Source organism: Cryptomeria japonica, chromosome 8 (genome assembly GCF_030272615.1).
Source record: "Cryptomeria japonica chromosome 8, Sugi_1.0, whole genome shotgun sequence".
Taxonomy (NCBI): domain Eukaryota; kingdom Viridiplantae; phylum Streptophyta; class Pinopsida; order Cupressales; family Cupressaceae; genus Cryptomeria; species Cryptomeria japonica.
The window spans coordinates 685,737,967-685,758,257 of NC_081412.1; the positions used below are offsets into that span (position 1 = coordinate 685,737,967).

The 20,291-nt window shown below is 37.5% G+C and overlaps 1 protein-coding gene across 2 annotated transcripts in view; it reads left to right on the forward strand.

Moving 5' to 3' along the window:
• The window catches only part of LOC131032408 (uncharacterized), a 70,983-nt gene that overhangs the window by 46,159 nt on the left and 4,533 nt on the right, over positions 1–20,291 (forward strand). For both annotated transcript variants that reach the window (XM_057963376.2, XM_057963377.2), the window contains 7 exons: positions 1,153–1,424; positions 1,569–1,654; positions 15,169–15,210; positions 16,164–16,237; positions 16,447–16,505; positions 19,912–20,079; positions 20,178–20,234. In XM_057963376.2, coding sequence (XP_057819359.2) covers positions 1,153–1,424; positions 1,569–1,654; positions 15,169–15,210; positions 16,164–16,237; positions 16,447–16,505; positions 19,912–20,079; positions 20,178–20,234 — 758 coding nt within the window. The remainder of the gene's footprint in view (positions 1–1,152; positions 1,425–1,568; positions 1,655–15,168; positions 15,211–16,163; positions 16,238–16,446; positions 16,506–19,911; positions 20,080–20,177; positions 20,235–20,291) is intronic.

Sequence of the window (20,291 nt, forward strand, 5' to 3'; positions counted from 1 at the left end):
TTGGCCTAAGAGAAGAAATGATACTCAAATGTGCTTTGGATAGACATCATTTTAAATAACCGCAAATCTTTTGTTGCCAGAAATAGATGTGAAAATTATGCAATAGGAAATAAGAAGTATGTGAAAACATGTAATAATCTAAGAGCAAAGATTGCCTTCAAAGAATAGTATGGTAGGGAAATGAATATTGAAGTGCATTGCATCCACTTAGTAGAGAGAAGGCATTATACAAACTGATAGATGGTGGCAACTCTATCACATATACTGAATACAAATCTATGATGACTGGAAGCTTCTGTGAGGCATGCAAAAGCACATATTACTATGTACAAAAACTAAGGCTAATGACCCTCATGATATTTCAAGAATTTATATGCATTAAGGATGTGTATTTACAATTATCGTACTAATTCTTAATTAGTACTTACATTACGAATTACCCCTCAATCATACATTCATGACCTGAGGAACAGAATATATTGGATGTACCTGTTATATTATTGTATAACCAAGGCTGCACTAAACTAGCAATTCCCATGAGCACTTTGGTCTATTATATCACTTATAACAAGTACAAATACATGACTATTGGTAGCCTCCGCAAAGAACTGCTAAATGACAAGTTACAATTCACACAAACTCAGCTAATACCCCTTACTATCCTTAGTGTATTTATGCATGATAGGGGTTTGTAATAAAAAATATCCTACAAACCTTTATTTAGTACTTAAATTATTGCACACCATATGTTATAACACATAAAATGTAACCATTGCAAGAAAGACTGCACTAAACTACCAGTGCTCATGAACACTTCAGACCAAAGCATTAATTAGATAATGAGGAATTCAAATGGTTTCCTAACAGTGATATAAGATTAGATTCTGATGGGCTAGAGGAACTGCATTCCGAGTAATCTGAATGATATGTCAATGTGATGAAAAGACATAGGATCAAGCATAACATTTCCCTAAAATAACATATCAATTTTACACATTGAAGCTGACTTCAATATTATTGTGACAAATTCTTCAAATTGCTTTTGTTTCCAAAATTTCTCCATTAACCTGAGTTACCCTGGTAAAACCAGGAAATATTTAAAGTTTGGGCATAATATTTAACAAGAAATATAATAGTCAAAATGTGCTGCAGGTTCATATAAAGCAGGGCATATACAACGTCCTTGGAAGTCACATGAAAATAGCAGTGATGATGATGACAATGATTGTCGTCTTAGGGAGAAAGGAAGACAACATGGTGGGGACGAGAATAGTATGAAACTTCATTCCAATGAGGATGCCATTGAAAAGTGTGATGATGGAGAGAAGCTAAGGACTACAGCAGTCTCAGAAAGCCCTCATCCTGAAAGAGATGGCAACAGTGTATTGTTAGATGGGAGCCGGAACTTGTACCCCTATCTTGTGGTAGACAAAATTTTCTTGCTGGAATAATTATGTAGATGAACTGGAAAATCTCTGAGAACTGTTTATTTTGTATTTCACATCATATCTTTGTATGTATCTATCAATTTGTTACCAACCTTGTTCTTAATTTAATTAAAATGGCAGGTAAATATTGGGTCTGGTGTTAGCATTTTGAGAGTGGATTCTCCAGACAAGTTTCAGCGTGTTGGTGGAACAAGCCTTGGTGGAAGGTGGTTTTCTCTTAATAATTGAATTCTAAATGAACAGCATTTAAATTTACATCTTTTCTGTCATTTCTTAGGGACTGAGAAAAGCTTTATCAATAATCAAAAGTCTAGTATGACATCATAATCCTAGCCAGTAAAGTATGTCTGATCACCAAAAATAAAAATACTTAAGAGCTCGTTCAAGGTTAACCAAGATAGACTCCATCAATAAATTTATTTTTTTCTGGAATATATCCACCAAGTTCAATTCCTATCAATCTTAAATTGTTGTAGTTCCATTTTCTATTCAAAAGGTTGTGGCGAACAAGAAGCTTTTGTTAATTCCTCAAGTTTGTCAACTATGAAAATGATATGCATGTCCATTTTCCACATTTTCTAATTTAGTTTCATTCTTAAATATCTAATATTTCAAGCTCCAGGAAATTCAGAAGGCTTATGTTAAACTAATATTTCCACTTTTCATTCTACCAGTACTCTAGAACATATAATTATTTTAATAATTTTTTTTTTTCAATTCAGTCCACGCTGTAAAGTTACTTTTATGAAAAGCTATTGAGATACTTTGAGAAAATGGGATGGAACATAATTATATGGATTAAGGAAACCATTTGTTACTTCATCAGATAGATTTTTATAGGCCATCCTTCCTTAGCCCTCATGCTACGTAAGTCAAAGTTCAAAGATATTATAGCAAATTATATCGTGATTGTGCCCTGAGCTCAAAATGAGGAGCACGGTCTTGAGGAGCTTCACATGGGTCTTTGGGTTGCTCTAGATGACTTTGTTAGGCATAGCAGGTCTTCCTATAGTCCTCTAGCTAGTGCAAATTCAGAGGATAAAACCCACAGGTTGATATCCAACAAAAAATAATGTGTTGGTATTCATAGTGATAAGCACTAGTTAAAAATTAGGTATCTTACTACTGTTCTGGAGACTCTTTCTTAAGGAAAATCATGTTGCATAATCAGCTTCAACAAGGGAGATGAAGGCATTTGTTATGATCCTATTTGTGCACATGTCATATTTATAGATGAGATGGGGGAACCTATGTGGTGCATGCATATAACTATTTGTCATAGTTTAGAAGTTCATGTTTCTAGTAGTCAGCCTCATTAAAGGTTAGTAGTCAGTCTGATTAAAGGTTATGGGATTGTTTAACCTAATAGAGATATAATTAGGGGTTTGATATTTATTTGGACATCAATTTATATTTGGCTTTAGGATTTGAAATTGACCCCTCAAAGTAGTGTTAATCTATTGTAAAGCAATATTTTGCTACAGCCCTACAGGGCATTACATAATGGTACCATGCATTTTTTGGAAACTTAGGTGATGCCATGGTTGCCCCATCAAAATATAATTGCTCATTCAATCTGTTGTAAAGTAGTACTTTGCTACAGCCTTGTTGTGACCTTTTTCACACATCGCCCCATTGCAAATGGGGCCCCTCTCTTTTCCTGCTTTCTAGGGTTTTTGTTAGTGTCACGTGGCCTTCCACTTCAGTTTTGTCAAAGCCTTGCTCAGTTTTGAACAATTCGATTCCTAGAGATTGAAAGTTAGTTTTTGCAAACCAAGTGATTCTAGAGTCAGGACACCGGCAAAGTGCCTAGAAAGGCCAAAGTACGAAGATCGCAATTGATTTGGACGAATTTGAACAACTTTCTATTTTTAGAAAGTCTTCTTTTTTGTTTTTTTCTTATTTTTTAGGAAGTTTCGTTTTTGGCATTCTTAGCCCAATCCCCGGTATGGCTATTTTTAGAAAGTTTTCCCTATTTTTTAGGGATGTCTGCTTTTTGCGTTTTCGGAATGGGGACCTAGGGTTTGCACTGATACCACTGAGCTTCGACCGGGATCCAAAATTTCCAAGTTTTGACCTAAAAAGACAGTTTCCTACATTTTAGGGGTCATGATGCTTCATATGGTTTGCCTAAGTATGGATTTCAAATTTCAAGTTAATCTGGTTAAATTGTGAAATTTTGAAATTTTCCAAAATTTTCTAAGTCTGGCTAATGGATGATGTTGAGTGTTATGGTAGGTGTTCAAAAGTCCACCCAAGCATGATCCGCCATGTTGGAGAGATGTTCAAAGTCTGCCATGTTGGAGGTCATTCCAAAGTCCGCCATGAAGGGATGTTCAAAAGTCCGCCTTGAAGAGGATTGGATGAAGGCCTTCCAAAGTCCGCCATGCTTGGTGGAGAGGTCATAAAACTCCGCCCTATGGAATGAAGGGATGTTTGAAAAGTCTGCCCTAGGAGATGCTTGAAAATTCCACCTTGGTAGCCATGTCTCAAAACTCCGCCCTCCTTGGTGACCTTCCTAAACTTCGCCCAAGGAAGTGGATGCAACGTTGAAGACCTTCAAAAGTCTGCCATGTAGGGGTAATTCCTAAACTCCGCCTTAGAAAATGGTCTCCAAAGTCTGCCTTGGAGAGGTCTCCCAAAACTCCGCCCTCCAAGCAAGTAGCCAACCTTCTAAAACTCCGCCCTATGCCTTACTTGAGGTAGCACCAAAGTCCGCCCTCCTTGATAGACCAAAAGTCCGCCCAAGGAAAAACTTCAAAACTAGGCCCTAGGAGATACATCCAAAGTCCACTATGCCTTGTGAAGTGAAGAAAGTCCGCCCTAGGAGACCTTCCAAAAGTCTGCCCTTGGTGATGCATTTAAACTCCTCCTAGCCAAAGTGTGAAGATAGCCATGTCATCAAAACTCCACCCTCAAGGAGACCTTTCAAAACTCCGCCATGCCTAAAGAAGCCTTCAAAGTCCTCCATGTTGGAGAGGTGTCTAAAGTCCGCCATGTGTTGAGGTCACTCCAAAGTCCGCCTTGGATAGCTTCAAAACTCCGCCCTATGCCTTGAGACGGTAATGAAAAGTCCGCCCAAGTTTGATAAAGAAGATAGTGGAGTCATGAAAGTCCGCCATGCATGGTGAGAAGAAGAAAGGCCGCCCATGAAGAGAGCCTCTAAAAGTCCGCCCAAGCTTGGAATTGAAGGCAAATAAACATGTTGGAGTCCTTCCAAAAGTCCGCCCAAGTATGAAGTTGAACATTCAAAACTCCGCCCTACTCTTGGAAGTCAAATAAAGTCAACAAGAATCTGAGTGATGTCATCAAATCTTCCAAAAATCGAACTCTAATCAAATTAGAAAGTTGGAAAAAGAGATTTTCAAAGATCATCGAGTTGAAAAGTCAAAATGGAAACTCAAAATTAAAATTGGAAAGAAGATATTTGCAAATCAAAAGGATTTTCAGACTGAGTTCCAAATTAGAAACTTTTTGGAAGATACAGTTTTATGAGCCTAGTTCGAATTAATAAACAATTTAGAAACTTGCACAAGTAAAGGATTTTCGAACTAAAGAAGATGACAACACTTTCCCAAGATTTGAGTTAGAATTAGAAAAATGAGTTGGATGATTTTTTGCATGTTTCTAATTAGGAATTCAACTTTATTACAAATGCGTCATTTGTAACTTCATTCTTACATCAAGAAGTTCAAACTTCTTTAGCTAAGGAGAGTATAAAGAAGTCTTTGCAGATTGGAGTTCATCTGGAGAAAATTTCGATATTGCTTGCAGTTGGACAAGCTTCTTGACAAAGGATTCACAGATTTTGGAGTGAAGCCAGCTGGTATAAGGAAGAATTGTTAATTCTTTCTGAGTTTTCTGAGAAACTTCCAGCCTTATTTTAATCTATTCGAAGGTGAAGTTGAACTTACAATGCAGATTTGTGCATTTTCTGAGTTTTTTTCAGAGTCATTGAAAATGATTTTAGTGGATTTATTCAAATTCTTAGTGAAGGAAAATCATTTTATTGACTAAGTAAAAGAGAATTTTTGAAGTTATAACCACTTGGTGTTGGATTGTGATCATAGTCATCCTTAGGATTGAAGAATTTATATACGAAAATCCATTTTTTTGGCTAAGTATGAAAATGAAATCAAATCTTCAAACACTTAGCCATTCACAGTCCCTATTTTCTTCAATTCACGAATTAATTTCTAACTTAAGCTTCATTGTCTAATTGCAGATTCTAGGCACTATGAAATTTCAAGTGGACAAAGACGCTCCTCCTGAGTCAAGGATGACTTCAAAGTGGAAGAATGTAAGTGACACTAACCTCAGGCAAGTGACACTAACCTCGGGCACATCAATCTGAGGGAATTCAAGAAGTGAATGTTTGGTTTGGACAACCTCGTGCCTACCACAACCGCACGAAAGATGATGAAGAGTGGCATCGTGCATGTTGCTGGTTTTCTCCCCACCATGCAATGTACTGAACTAGTAGCTGAATGTGCTAGGCATTACAACCTCGCCAGTAGAGATATTGTTGCACCCAATGGGAGAATATTGGCGAACATCAGTGATGAGGCCATCAGAGAAGCCTTCAGAATCCCAGAGTATCATAACGTTGTGTACGTGACCAAGGATGAAGCTGATCGCATGTACCAGGATCACTTGGAGGAATATGATGCCATTGTCAATCATTCCTAGCTGGATAAGCCAAGGAAAGGTGCCTCCAAACTTCAGAGGAAGAGTTTGGTGAGAGCATACTTCAAGGAAGATATCAAAGATACGATCATTCTACTAAACAAGATAATGGGGAATCCTCAAGGTGCTTCGTTCGAGCCCTGGATGTATTATTTTATTAATGACATACTGAATGGAGTGAAGATGATAGACTGGGCTCAGATGATAAGTGACAACCTGGATAGCCAGCTAAAGAACCTGGAAGCAAATAGGACCTTCTTCATGAGTTCGTACTTGTTTTATTCCCTGGCTAGAACCTACAGATATAGAGGTCTCACTTGCAGAGGGGAAGTGGGAAACAAGGAAAACCAGTTTCCAGTCTATGATTGTTATACCCAGCTCCACTTGGAAGAAAAGTTCCATTTTAAAAGGGTGAATGATACATTTCTCATGTACATCACACAGACATTGCAAGGTGGACTGCATCAGAGACTCTCTCAAGAGTCTATGGACTTCATCAGTAGATTTGGATATTGGTATATCCAATACCCGAAGTTCACTTACCTTAGAATTCAGGGGTTTATCGGGTCTCCCCATAAGCTTCCAGCTTACCCTACCAACCGAGTTGTGTTACTCGAGGTTGTGAGGCAATTGGAGGGGTATATGGCAATTCAAAGAGATAAGCAAAAGAAGGCGGGAACCTCCTCTCTCACGATTGGGAATGGACTGGAAACATGTCCGTCATCACAAGTTGCTGCCACTGCTGAGAAGGAATTGGCTTGGTATCCCTTTTATCAGTACAAGGCGAGGAAGAATTTTGATCCGTTACACAAAATAAAAAGGGTCGAAGGGATGACATTTGAGCACAGAGTTGATTTAGAAGATCATTGGGCTAACGCAGCCAATAGTTTCAAAATCAGGAAGAGATTTTGGTCAAGGATTCCCTTGAGCCTGGTAAGAGCGACGAAGGTGTTTAGAGTTGCTAACCAAGTAGAGGACAAACTTGAGCTTCAGCAGCCGGGGTTCGAAAAGATGAAGAATGAACCACTAGCCTTGATAGATTGGGCAAAGGGAGAGAAATCCAATCTAGCAGACCTCATGAGGTCGGTGGTAGAGTATTCTAAGTGGTGGACATTTGGAAGGACAAAACAATTGAAGTCTAAAGGTGTGGCCTTGACCTATTACTTGATGGGAGTAGATGACTCTTTCTCCTCCAACCCTTGTATCTCTGCAGGCAATGCCCGGAATCCAAAGAGTGTTGGGTCCCGAAAGAGGACGAAGTTAGTTGGAAGCTTTGGAAAGGCCATAGGAAAGAAGATTGTAGGGGAGAGACAGGAATCCAGCGAAGGTCATTCCATCCTGAGTGCTGCATCTGCCGTACCTAATCAGAATGTCGTTGAGGAGTAGGAGATGGGCATATGTATGGTTAATAATGAAGTGAGAGTGCCTTCTCCTTCGATCGAGGAAATAATGAAAGTAGTAGTCCAAAGTCCGGACAGAGAGCAAATTGAAACGCCTGCATCTCCAGTAGTCTTCTTGGATGGTATAGCTACTGATCCAGGAAGGACAGATGATGGGTTTGATCAGAATATTGTAGAGCAATCAACTATCCCTGATTGGTTAAGGGAAAGGATAAGGGCTAAGGTCCCCAAGGAAGCCTGTTCTGAATAGATCACAACAACATTTCTGGAGAAGGTGAATGAACCAGTCATAGCCAAACCACCCAAGCCAGCCAGAAAGTTCTCGTTGATTCAGAGAGATAGTGCGGGATTCAGGACAGTTCAAATAGTTGTGCAGAAGGAAGGGAAAACTTGGGACAGTGTTGCTCCAGAGGACTATAAGATCACCACTATAGAGCTGGGTAAGCCCACCCAAGACCAAGAGGTCCAGTACTTTGATGACTCTTGTAACGCCCTCAAGGCAAGTTTAGCTCAGGAGAGAGAAAAGAGAAAGAAGGTTTAGGAGGAAAACCAACAATGGAGGAAGTATGTTCTCCATCTTACCAGGCCACTTAACCATGAGATCCCGGTCACCCCTCCACAACCTCTTCAGCAAGAATCGATGAAGGATTACGAGGATATGAAGGGCACATTCACACAAGCCAAGGAGTGGATTTTAGATGCTTCAGCACATGCTGATATACTGGTGGAAAATTTAGTGTCAGCACATGAGTCAACCTCTTCGTTGGTCAGCTGTATCTAGGACCTAGCTGCCAATTGGGAAGACGTGGAGGAAATTCTAGATGAAATACTTCCGCATCTGAAGGTTATTCGAGGCTTGTCGAAGAGAAGTTTGGTGGATGCAGGTGTCATATAGGCCGGGGATAGGTATGACTTCAACACCTGGTATTATGCCTTGGTCACCCGGATTGAAGTTTTGAAGAAATCCGAGACTAAGTGCTTCGAGACAGAGGAGAGTGTTAGGGACATCTTGAGCAAGGTGTTTCTTGTAGCATCAGAGATCTGGAAGAAAGAGAGTATAAGGGAGAAGCACTTGCAGGCAGAGAACCTGAGAGCCAGGATTCAGTCAAGCTTCTTCAAGGATACAGGGATGATTGACAAGGGCGATCTTTCGAGGATTGCAAATTTTCTCTTCATTGATGAGAACTTTCTGCCCAAGCAGTTGAGTGGGAGAATATCCTCGCCACATGTACCGATGATGTGGACATCATCGACTTCCAGATTAGCAGCTTGCCAAATGTCACCATGGAGGAGGTCAGGCTTATCGTGTCCAAGTACATTGAATCTGCGAAAGAGGAAACTGGATGCTCACCTCAATGAGATTAGCAGCTGCACCACATGTCACTTTCTTATTCATTCAAGCTGATAGTTAGTTTTGGGAAACCCTAATTAGGGTTTGTAGCTTTCAATCTGGGCCCTTGATCACTGTTTGATCTCGGCCATTCATTAGTTTCTTGAAAAACTATATAAGGATACCTCCTCTCATTTGGAGAGTGTGAGGTTTTTGACATATTGTTGCGTAAGGTCATTTCCAGATAATATATTGCATGTGCGCTTTCTCTTAAGGCTTTGTAATCCCTATTGTTTGAATGATTTGCATGGTTTCAATTTCCTCACACTTAGTTAAAGTTAATATAGATTTTCTTTCATTTTTGTTAATTTGAATGAAGGATTTGATAAGTGTCAATCGATGGTGTATCTTCGCTCATACTTTTGGTGAATGGATGATTTCCATTTCACCGTGCAAAGTTAGTCTGAGCCCATCCTCTGTTCATCCCAACATCTTAATCATAAGCACAATCCTTTGAAAATTGCACCGACTTTGTGTAGTTGTCCTTAGTGTGGCGAAGCAAAGTTTGGTTTCTCAAGAGCACCCAATTGATATCGTCTCTGGAGTTTGTAGGATTAGATTAGCTTTCTCAAACCCTATCTCTTTTCTCCTTTTTGAAAGTCTAAATCCCGGAAAATCTAAAAAAAAAGGAGACCCTAAAATTGCTAAATCCATCTAAGTCCAGCAGTTCAAAAGATACTTGTTAATGTAAGTCCCCCTTGAGATTTTCAACATACACTACCCAAGAAGCTATTTCACTAAAGTCTCTTGTTCGCACATATAGACCTTGGAATCAGTAGTGATTTTTTAGGAGAGGATAGAATGCCTTCGGGTATCCTATTCTAATGTTTGGTAGATGATAAAACAAACACCAACAAGCCCCACATGGCATCAGACTGTGGTGCGGCAAATTTTTAGAAAAGTTAGGTGATACTATGGCTGTTAAAAAAAAGGGTCACAATGGAGCCAGAAGAGGGTTTCCATAGTCACAAGAAGATCTTTGTGGTCTTTGAAACAATTTTAGGAGTGAAACTTACAAGAAGGTTTAGACCACAATTATCACGAACGATTTGGCTTTACAAACACCATAGCAGAACAAGGCATGGACAACCCACTCATCTTTTGAATTTTGCCATGCCTTGTTAGGGGCAAACTCAAAGGTTAATAATATACAAAGATGTAGAAAGCAGCACTCAAATTTATCAACCATGAGTCAGTGAAATGTCTCAGCTGCTTTGCTTAGCCATTGTTAAAAGTTTTGGGTAATGATTGGCAACAAGAACACTATCAGGTGTGCTGGATAATGCCACAAGGTTAAGCTCATGATGGAAAATTATTTGTTGATTAGCAATACATTTAATATTCCTATGTGTGGAGATGGTGTCATGTTAGGTGTTTATTTGTTGAAAACACTAGGCACTATGGAAATTAACTTTTTTGAGCTTCTCATGTGATTTCAATGAAAAAGACAGAATAAAAGCTTGAGGGACTTAAAGAATAGTGATTTCACATGATTAGTTTTCCTAGTTGCTGCGCAATTATTCTTTGCAGATGCATAACTTTAATCAACATCTCATATTTCAAATCTGCATGGAGTTATAAACAAACATTTAGGATTTTTCAAGGCATTCCCAATCATGTCATTCAATTGATTCTAGGAATCCAAGCACCTAGGATTTGACCTTGTAGGTCCCGGAGACAACTGAGAGGGGGGGGGGGGGGGTGAATCAGTTGTCTAATAAATTCAAACCAAAAACTTATTAACCAACTTAATGCTTAATATCGGTAAATCAATTAAGTATGCCGGTAGACAGTGTTAATAGTAAATTGCTATACCGGTAAGAATTAATGCATGAAACATAAGCACAAAGTCATCCACAACACATGACACCAATATTTGTACGTGGAAACCCTGTAAGGGAAAAACCACGGTGGGAAACCTTACCCACAATCAGATGATACTACTGCAGATAGTAAGTGTACAAGAGGGGTCTGCACATGCAGAAAGGCCAACAACCTAGAGCTCACTGCTCAATCACAAATGGGAGTCACACTGACTACAGTTGGATGGTTAAATCCAATAAGAATGTACTGCACAAAATTGCATCTTCATATGCTGATTTCAGTACCGGTGTAATGTTGATATGCTTCCACAAAAACCTAACTTCACCTTCAAATGATGTCTTCGTGTATGCCTCTGCTTTATCTCGCATATACTTTCACTTGAATCTTTTCCGCATTCCACACTTGATCTTACATTTATACCATAACCTAAGACCAATTTTAGTAGGTCGGCTCTACAAAATATTACAATAAAAACATTTTACAAACAATACAATATCCGATGAAATAACCGATTGAACATGTCGGCTTAATGCATTTACAACAATAATAAATCATCTCCATAGCGTGCCATGCTGATCTGGAAAAGATAAACCTGCCGGTGTAACCCTAGATAACCTGGACCTATTTGCCGGTAAAAGCAAATATGCAAATAAGAATATACCAATGATTATTACTTCAAAATAAAGTGTCCATATGATGTCTTCGACATTACCAAGTGTCTTCCATGTCATTTCAGGTATCGGTGAACATTATATCCTGTCGGTTAATCATATACCAGTAACTGTTGCATAGTTTACTGTTTGCTAGTGAATGTTGCTGGATCTCCAAAGTAGGTGTTGACATCAATGACAAAACCATACCAAAATACCAACAATCTACACTAGCCATATGAGCAAAAGTGTGAGGTTGAACACATGGTTAATGAGATGCTTGGTGTTGGGATCATTTGACCAATTAAATAGCTTGATCCTCACTTGTGATCATGGTGCACAAAAAGCACATTTGGCACATTTGATGCAAAAGCTTCTAGGACTCGTGCAATCCTGGTCACCCAAAAACATGGCTGTCCCAATTCTAGTGTTTGGTATGATCTTGCTATGTGTATTGCAAGTCTTATTGGATTGTTTATTGCAATTGTATTTTTATTTTTTCTGTTGGAGACCTTATGGGGTCCACATATTGACTTGTTTGTTTGAGTTCCTATGGAAATTCAACCTTCACATTACAATATGGTTGTTGGGACTTACACCCTCCTTTGAAGCAGTTGTCTCTTGCTTAGACATTGCCTTTAAATGGAGTCCACAAAAAATGGGCTGGACATAAGGACAAATTATGTATTCTTCTTGCTTGGGCATTTCATTTCATCAATTGGTGTCTACACCCCTTTGTTTCTTTGTTGTTTGGGCAATATTCCTCACTTTTAGTATTATACTGGCTTACCGATTGGCTTTTTTGTTGGGGCCCATGCACTCTATTTCCCTTTTTGGATCAAGAAGATTAATGTCCTCGAAGTGGATGTCGTGGGACCCACATACCCTCTAGCAAGGATACTCACCACTTTTCTTTTTCTTGGCAAGGAACTCACCAAAAAACTAATTTTTTTTTTTGCCAAGTTTTTGGTAAGTTTTTCCAAAAAACTTGTCGAGTCCATGGAAAGAAACACGTTGGAACAGCAGAGACATGGGATTTGTGGTTTTTTCGCCTATAAAAACCAACACAACCCTCTCACTTCCTTACACAGCATTCTTGCATACATTTGGCAAGGATTTTGAAAGCAAATTTGAAGGGCAGATTCGAAGAATTTCAAGGGCAGGTTAGTATTTTTTCATTTTTTTATTTTTTCCAAGATTTAATTCATTTTAATTGCTAAAATCTAGCATGTAGGTTTTTTTTTGGTTTTTTTATCAGTAAAGTAGTTTTTAATTTATTGAGAACGGGTTTTAAGCTTGGCCCAAACCAAGTGGGGCTACAACCAAGGAGCCTCCTCCCCAAACAACAAGGCACCAAAGTGCAAAAACCCATCAATAGGTCAATAAATCAAGTCTTCCATTTAATTCCATTCATGTCCTGAGAGCAAATCAAACGATTAAGCAGACACTCCTTCAATCTCTTTTGTTCCTCTTCCCTTGCACCTCAATCCACCCTCTCCCTGCTCTATAACTTCCTGAGTCACTGTTATGGTATCACCAGATGGAACCCCATTACCCTCCACCACACTCTGTGAACCAACAATACACAAGCTGTCCTTGTTCTTTGTCACCAACTCCTCTAAAACTTTTGAAGTTGAGGAGACCGAATTCTGCATACCCTTCGCTTTTATATCAGCCTCCTTGCTAGCAACCTCCATGCCCATCTTTTCCTTGAAAACTTTATCAGTTCTCTTACCATTGCCCTCCTTCAGAATGATAGTTTCTTCCTTGTCCACCGAATAATGATGGGGGGAAACCTCCCTCCACCAGGTAGCCATTCCATTTTGTTTCTGCTTGACACGTTTAGTAGCCAAATGCCCAGTTTGATAGCATCTTCTGCATATAAAGGGGATATTTTCGTAATCCACCGACTGCACACAAATCCCCTTCACTAAATTCAAAGATAAATCCACAGGAGGAGCTTTTGACATATCCATCTCTACCAAGATGCATGCATAGGTAGTATGCAAATACTCCAGAGAATCCTCATCCACTCCCAAAAATTTCCCTAAAGTATTTACCTATAGCTTTAAAACAAGATTCAAACAAGAATTGTAACAGCAAGTTTGGTAGTCTTACCTGTACAGGGATTTTATCGAATGACTCTGTGGCAGGGTTGAATGCTGGGTGCCAAGGTTTCAAGAAGAGTGTGCTTCTCCCAGCTCCAAAGATACTCACAAAGGATTCTCTTCCTGTCCTTCTCATTATCAAACACCACCAGAAAGAAACCACGATCTGGACATCCCCCTCCAAAATGGGGCTCCAACACTCAGTAATCCATTTATGTAACTCTAGCAGACTTGGGCAAAAACCTTGAAGCCTCCCCAATCAAACCCATCTCAGCAAAATATAGTTCTTTCTCCTTCACTTCATTAGAGGTCTCAGCATCAAAACCCACTATTGGCCTGTCAACCACAGCATTACCCTAAGAAGAGGGTGAATCTGCACCTTTGAAACCCCCTCTCCAACAGTCCCCCACGCCCAAAAAACTCTTTTTTCCTCAATCACTCATTTTTTGTGAGCGTCCTGCCATTTCATCCTCCTCCAAATAGATTTATGGCTGTTGGGAAAGGTAGAAGCACCACCATTAGCATTGCCTCCCAACGAAGATCCATCATCACGATGCAAGATGAAAACAATCTGCAGAAGTAGAATGGAAATCTTGCCCAAAACCATGTGCTGAAACATGAACAGGTGTTGAAATTACAGAAAACCTTTTCCATTTCTGGTAGACATCTCTGTTACATCGAGAAACAGTATAAACCCTAGAGGTCGTGGAAATCTGCAGCAGCGGCATCACAGCAGCCTGTTTACTCAAAGTTGTGTGATTATTAGTTTACCTTTAGCATGTAGGTTAATATTTAGTAGTAATTACAATTTTACTTCCAAAAAATTGGATTTATGAGCATTTTTGCTCATTTATTTTTATTTTTTTTGAATGAAATCACTATTTTTTTCTATAAACGAATTATTTTTTTGATTTAAATTTTGTTTTGGGAATAAAATCACTAAATTATACGGAATATGTAAGCAGCAGCAGATATATAGTCAGGATGGTTGATACAAAAGGGGCGATAAGATAATGTTATGTGATCCTGGCTTAGATTGTATGCCTCTATTAGTGACATAAAATCAGGAAACAGTAAGAGGAGAAAGGGGCTGTTAGAAAGAGAGAATGAAAACAGAAACTGAAGTCTAGAATGAAATGGTCAATCTTTTCTGAATAGTTATAATTTTCTGAGTTTTTGCAATGACGAGTTTCTTGGGTTGTTGCCTATAATGAATTGTAATTTCAATGCTTGGTTGATACATAAATTTGCTATTTGCTGTCATTGTTTCCGTATACATTAAGGAGTTGCTGTTGTGTTTGGAGGCTGCAGGATTGGCTGCCCTTAATTGGGTACCCAATCCTCATCTGCACCATGTGTCCCTGCTATCTGAAGTTAAACAATATTACTGTCAAAGATATGTTTATTTCACTTGGTACAAATGATCTATTGGCTGAATGACATAGAGTTGTTTTCATTAGTAAGTTGAGTCTATGTTATACCTACCCTCAAATCCAAATTAAGGATGAAGATATACCTAAGGTCACTTTTCATCCATATGAAGGCTGTAATACATTTTTATTAGTGTCTTTTGTTTTCTACGCAGCACACTTGTATATATTAAATTCGGTATATTGGTGAGGTTTTACTCAGTATATGTCCTCTCATTTGTTTTTTATGCAGCACATTTTTGGGGCTTACATCAGCATTAACAGGTTGCAACAGGTTAGTTCTTTCATGTAGTGCAATGTTTGGCTTCTATTTAATTTCTTATAAAGGAAAATTGCAACCAAGCACTCACAAGAGACTAAGATGGTTGTGTGAATAATTAGCAATTTAAAGTTTGAAATTAAAGATCGGTGGTGAATGTTGTGTTGGTCATCAATAGTAGATTATTATGTATGGTTTTTTCTCAGCTCATTACAGATAGCATATGGATTTGTCTAGGTAAGAACACATGCATTGAAAAATACTTTCAGAAGGTTGTTTTAGGATCTAATTTTGCATGCTTCATAAGTTACAAATGGTTAGTATACCAAAAATTTGTCAAGGCATTTTATCCACAGCATAAATTGGATAGGATATGCATGCACATGAGTGAGTGAGTGATTTGTTTTAAATAATTGAAAATTTGAAACTATAGCTACTGGTGTACTTCTAAAACTTACCAGCAATGTCAGCTAGTTGAAACTAAGTGTCAATAATGTTGCATGATTGTGTATTTCAAATAGTGCTAAATCCTCTGCAAAAGCACATCAAGATCGTTGAGGCGTGACCTTTGACCATGAACTTTTGCTGAAGGTTTTGAATCACTAGATTTTCCTGAATAAACTTGCCATCAAGAAATTAAAGGAAGTGCAATCTGCTTCATGCATATTGTCCAATGCAGTTTAACTTCATCTCAATGTCAGTCTTATTAAGATTCTTTATTTTTTGGTTTAAGCATAACAACATTGGCACTAGTCAGATGGAATTGAACTTTTCAACATATGATTTCTAAGGTTTCTGGTAATTGGCTTATAGGCCCAAACGCTGTCTTTTGCATCCCTTTCTCATTTCTATACAGTTGGAGAAATGAGTTTGGAATGTTAATTTTTATTATAATATTTTTTCTTAAATTGTCATATTTAGAAATCTGGGAATTCTTTAAATAAATTGAAATTTTCTTTGGTTTGCAGCTTTGAAGAAGCTGTTAATCTAGCTGTGAGAGGAGACTCAACACAAATTGATATGCTTGTGGGAGATATATACGGTTGGTTGGATATTCCTGTATGCTTCTTGTCAAGGATTAGTATAATAATATATTTTATTTACTCCATGTGTGCCCTCTTAGATACTAGTGATTTGCAAGGTGTCCTACGATGGTATTTAATTAGATTTATATATGGGGATAATGAATAAATCTGATTGTAAAGTGTATATTTGTTGATGATTAGAAATGTATGTGGTATAAATATCTAGGTGGTGACTATATGGAGATGGGTCTAGCAGCAACAACAGTGGCAAGCTCATTTGGGAAGGTTTGTCTCTCTTCTCTCTTCCTCTCCCTCTTTAGAAGCAATGAAAATGGCAAGCTCATTTGGGAACAATCTTCTCTCTTTCTCTCTCTCAACCATTGTCTCCCTCTCTCTCTTCAGTTCTCTACTTTTCTTTCCCTCTGCCTCCTCATGCACTTCTCCCTTTCCTTCCCTACTCTCCCTTTCCCACTCATGCATGTCTAATCAATGGTCTGCATTTACTTATATCTGTGTTTTCTTCACAAGGATTGGAACAAATAACATTAAATGGGATAAGGAAATTGATTCGAGCGTTTTTCATCAATTCTAACAAGTACCACATTATTAATAATGATTCAATGAGCTTAAATCTGAACCATCTAAAAAGCAGTGTTTTAAAACTCAGTGAATACTCACAAATTCTCACAGCAGACAAGTAACTCAATAGATGAGACTGCTGCAGAAACTCGAGTATTTTGTGAGTTATTCAGCAAGTCTCTGCCAAGATTTGCTTGGATCCAACAAGTCCGATAGAACTAAGGCACTGCAGAAAAAACCAAAACCCTCTATAAAACGCTTATTTTTTTTTATCAATTTTTTCTTCAACAATGCAGATCTCAACAGCATGAATTCATTGTCAGATGATTGGAAAGATTTATCAATGGTTAGTTAACAGTGATAAAGTCTTGAAAAATGACATACACCAGAAGCAAAAGCAGCATGTATTTCCCTAAATCTGGCTTGAAATAACAAGAACAACATTTTCTTCCTGATTAAATACCAAGATCAATCCTGATTCCATGTAATGCTGATATGATTTAAGATTATATATCTTCAGCACCATGAGTGTAGAACACAGAAGTACTACTGAGAGGGCGGGGGAGGGCGTGAATCAGTTGTACGTAGTACAAAATAAAACTTAATTCTTCTAACTCCTTTAAGATTTTACGAAACTTTAATCTAAAAATGAAAGATTTGAAAGATGCAATAGCAGAAACTGAAAAAAATGCAACACCAAGAGCACAACACACAAGATTTTATGTGGAAACCCAATGTGGGAAAACCACGGTGAGAAATGCTGCTTGGATCTACTGTCCTAATCCAGCCTCACAAGTAAACTGATCACAATTCTCTGAGGGTACCAACCCACCAAATCTTTCAGAGCAACAACTCTTTAGGGCACCAACCCACCAAATCTTTCAGAATAAGAGCAACAATTTCAAATTTTTGTGGCATCAACCACACAATACAAAACAGAAAATCTACTTCAACATAATTGCAGATTACAAAATGATAATCTCTGAAATTTTCAACAGTATAGATGTTATATGAACATTCTATCAAACTTCTCAACTTCTGACTTTCTGATTGTTTAGAAGGCTTCAAGCATGAATAGCATTCTGTGATCAATATATTTGTACAGATCTGTTTGTCACAGTGCTTAACTTCAGATATTTCTCTGCCTGTAATTCAACTTGGGACAGACATTAGACAAACTGCATTTTCATGTGTGAATGAGAGAGCAATATCTGCACTTCCAGAAGAGAAACACAAACATCTGAATACAAATCTGTATATTACTCTTTAGATAAAACTGTTCAAAGATATAGTAACCTGAACATCTGGATAATATCTTTATTACATGAGAAAATGATACCTTGTTGCAGTTTAAAATGGTTATTTACTGTGTAATCTGACAATCCACGACTCTGATCATAGCCTTTGTATGGTACTCACTGTGTTTTGTATAAACACAGAAAACATTGGCAGTCCCTGACCTTGATGACTGTATATCCCATTCGAACTACTAACACAGTCACATTCCTTTAGATTTCTGTGAATACTTTTGAACAATATTCTTTCAAAAGCTCAACACTCTTCATTTGCTAAACTCGAACTTAAAAAGGACCATGCTTCCGTTGTATGGTTAAGAATTGGTTTGTAACTGTTTTGGTTAACAAACTAACCATCAAACCAACTTAGAAACCATCGAACCAACAAGAAATTGATTATTTTTAATGTTTGTTATTAAAACAATGTAACCAATGACAGTTACCACTGGTTCTAACTATTCCACTAGAAGTCATATCTATATAATTCGATATATGTGGATGATGAAAACAAATATTAATCTGGAGATCAACTTGAAGCTCCATAAAAGATCATATTGCTGTAATTTGAACCAATTTCAATCACCAAAATAAACAAAAACATATGTCCAATCTGATATAGACAGTTTGACGTGAGCATCCAACCCAGTTCTGTGCAGAGACAAACATATTCAGAATGTATTCAACCCAGTATTGTGCTGAGATGATCATATTCAGAATGTAATCAGAATAAAGGTAAAATCTCCATCATTTCTTGATATACTTGTAACTGTTATTACCATCAAATGTGTCTAAAAAAGAAATCTGTGTATGCTTCTTTGTGACAGATGAATACTGTAGACATCAATGACAAATCCGAGGCTAACAGAGGGGGATAATTTTTTTCTTTTTCTAATTATTGCCATCATTTCTAATCTAAAATCAATCCTGAATTAAAGTTCTGAATAATTTTTGTCGTATCTCTACTATTCTCTCTTGGTATTTTCATTAGCAAATTATTCTTTTACTAGATTTTTGTAATGCCTTCATATTCTACATATAGTTCTTTTATTTCCAAAATTCCTGATTTGCAAATGGATCATGGCTTTTGAACCTTGGCTGCCAGATTTTGACCAACTCTTGAGAAGTATTGGCTTTCACTATATTTGATTCAAAAAGCTTGCAAGTCAGCAATGACCCTGCAGCCTTTGAAATGAGCAGGAATAAATCTGCTTTCAAACAATAGTTTGAACTTTGAAGGCTCATGGCGTAGCTGAAACTAGTAGGAGTCATTCTAAAATACTTTAACTTTTTTGTTTAAATTTCACACTGCTTTTTAACAGATTTTTTAAGAATCCCTTTCCCATAGGGCATCATCAGACTCAGTGTAATGCCCCCTAATTAGTTATACTTTAAATCAAAGAAGCATTAATCGTTTGGGGAATTAATCGGCAAACCAAAAGTATAAGATTTTTTGATAAAATCGGGAAAAAATTGGATCTACAAAAAATGTAAAAAAATTGAAGAAAAATAATCAAAAACTACTTTTTTTTTGTATTTAAGGGCATTTCCATAGCATAAATATATTATAAGCAAATAAAACTAAGTCTGGGTACATGGCTACAAAAAAAATATAAAAATAATAATTAAATATATTTTTACAACCTAACAAGAAGAATTAAAAAAGTGTAATTATAATATAATTTAATAAATTAATCAAGGATGTTACAATATTATGGCAGGCAAGTTTTAGATTCTTGTGATGATCATTAACTGGCAATTTCAGATAGTGAACCTTACAATTTATGTTTTAATCTGCTCATTTTTTTTCTGTAATACAGCTCGTTGAGCCAGCTAAAAGGGATGCAGCAGTGAAGACACCTGAGCATCTGGCAAAAGCAGTTTTACTAATGATAGCAAATAACATTGGCTCAATTGCAATGTTGCATGCTCGTGCATCAGGTGTTGACCATGTTTTGTTTACAGGCAGTTTTTTACATGGCAATAAAGTAAGATATCCTTTCATCTTTGAGTTTAAATTTTTTAAGAATCTTTAATTTTTAAAGCATCTCTCTTGCCAATGAACTTAATGCATATTTATTGGCAGGTAGCAACAAAGCTATTATCAGTTGCCATGCAATTTTGGTCCAAAGGCCTGATTAAGGTGAGATAAAAGAATCTAATTTAGAAAAGATTAAATTTAGATTTTTTTATTGCTGTC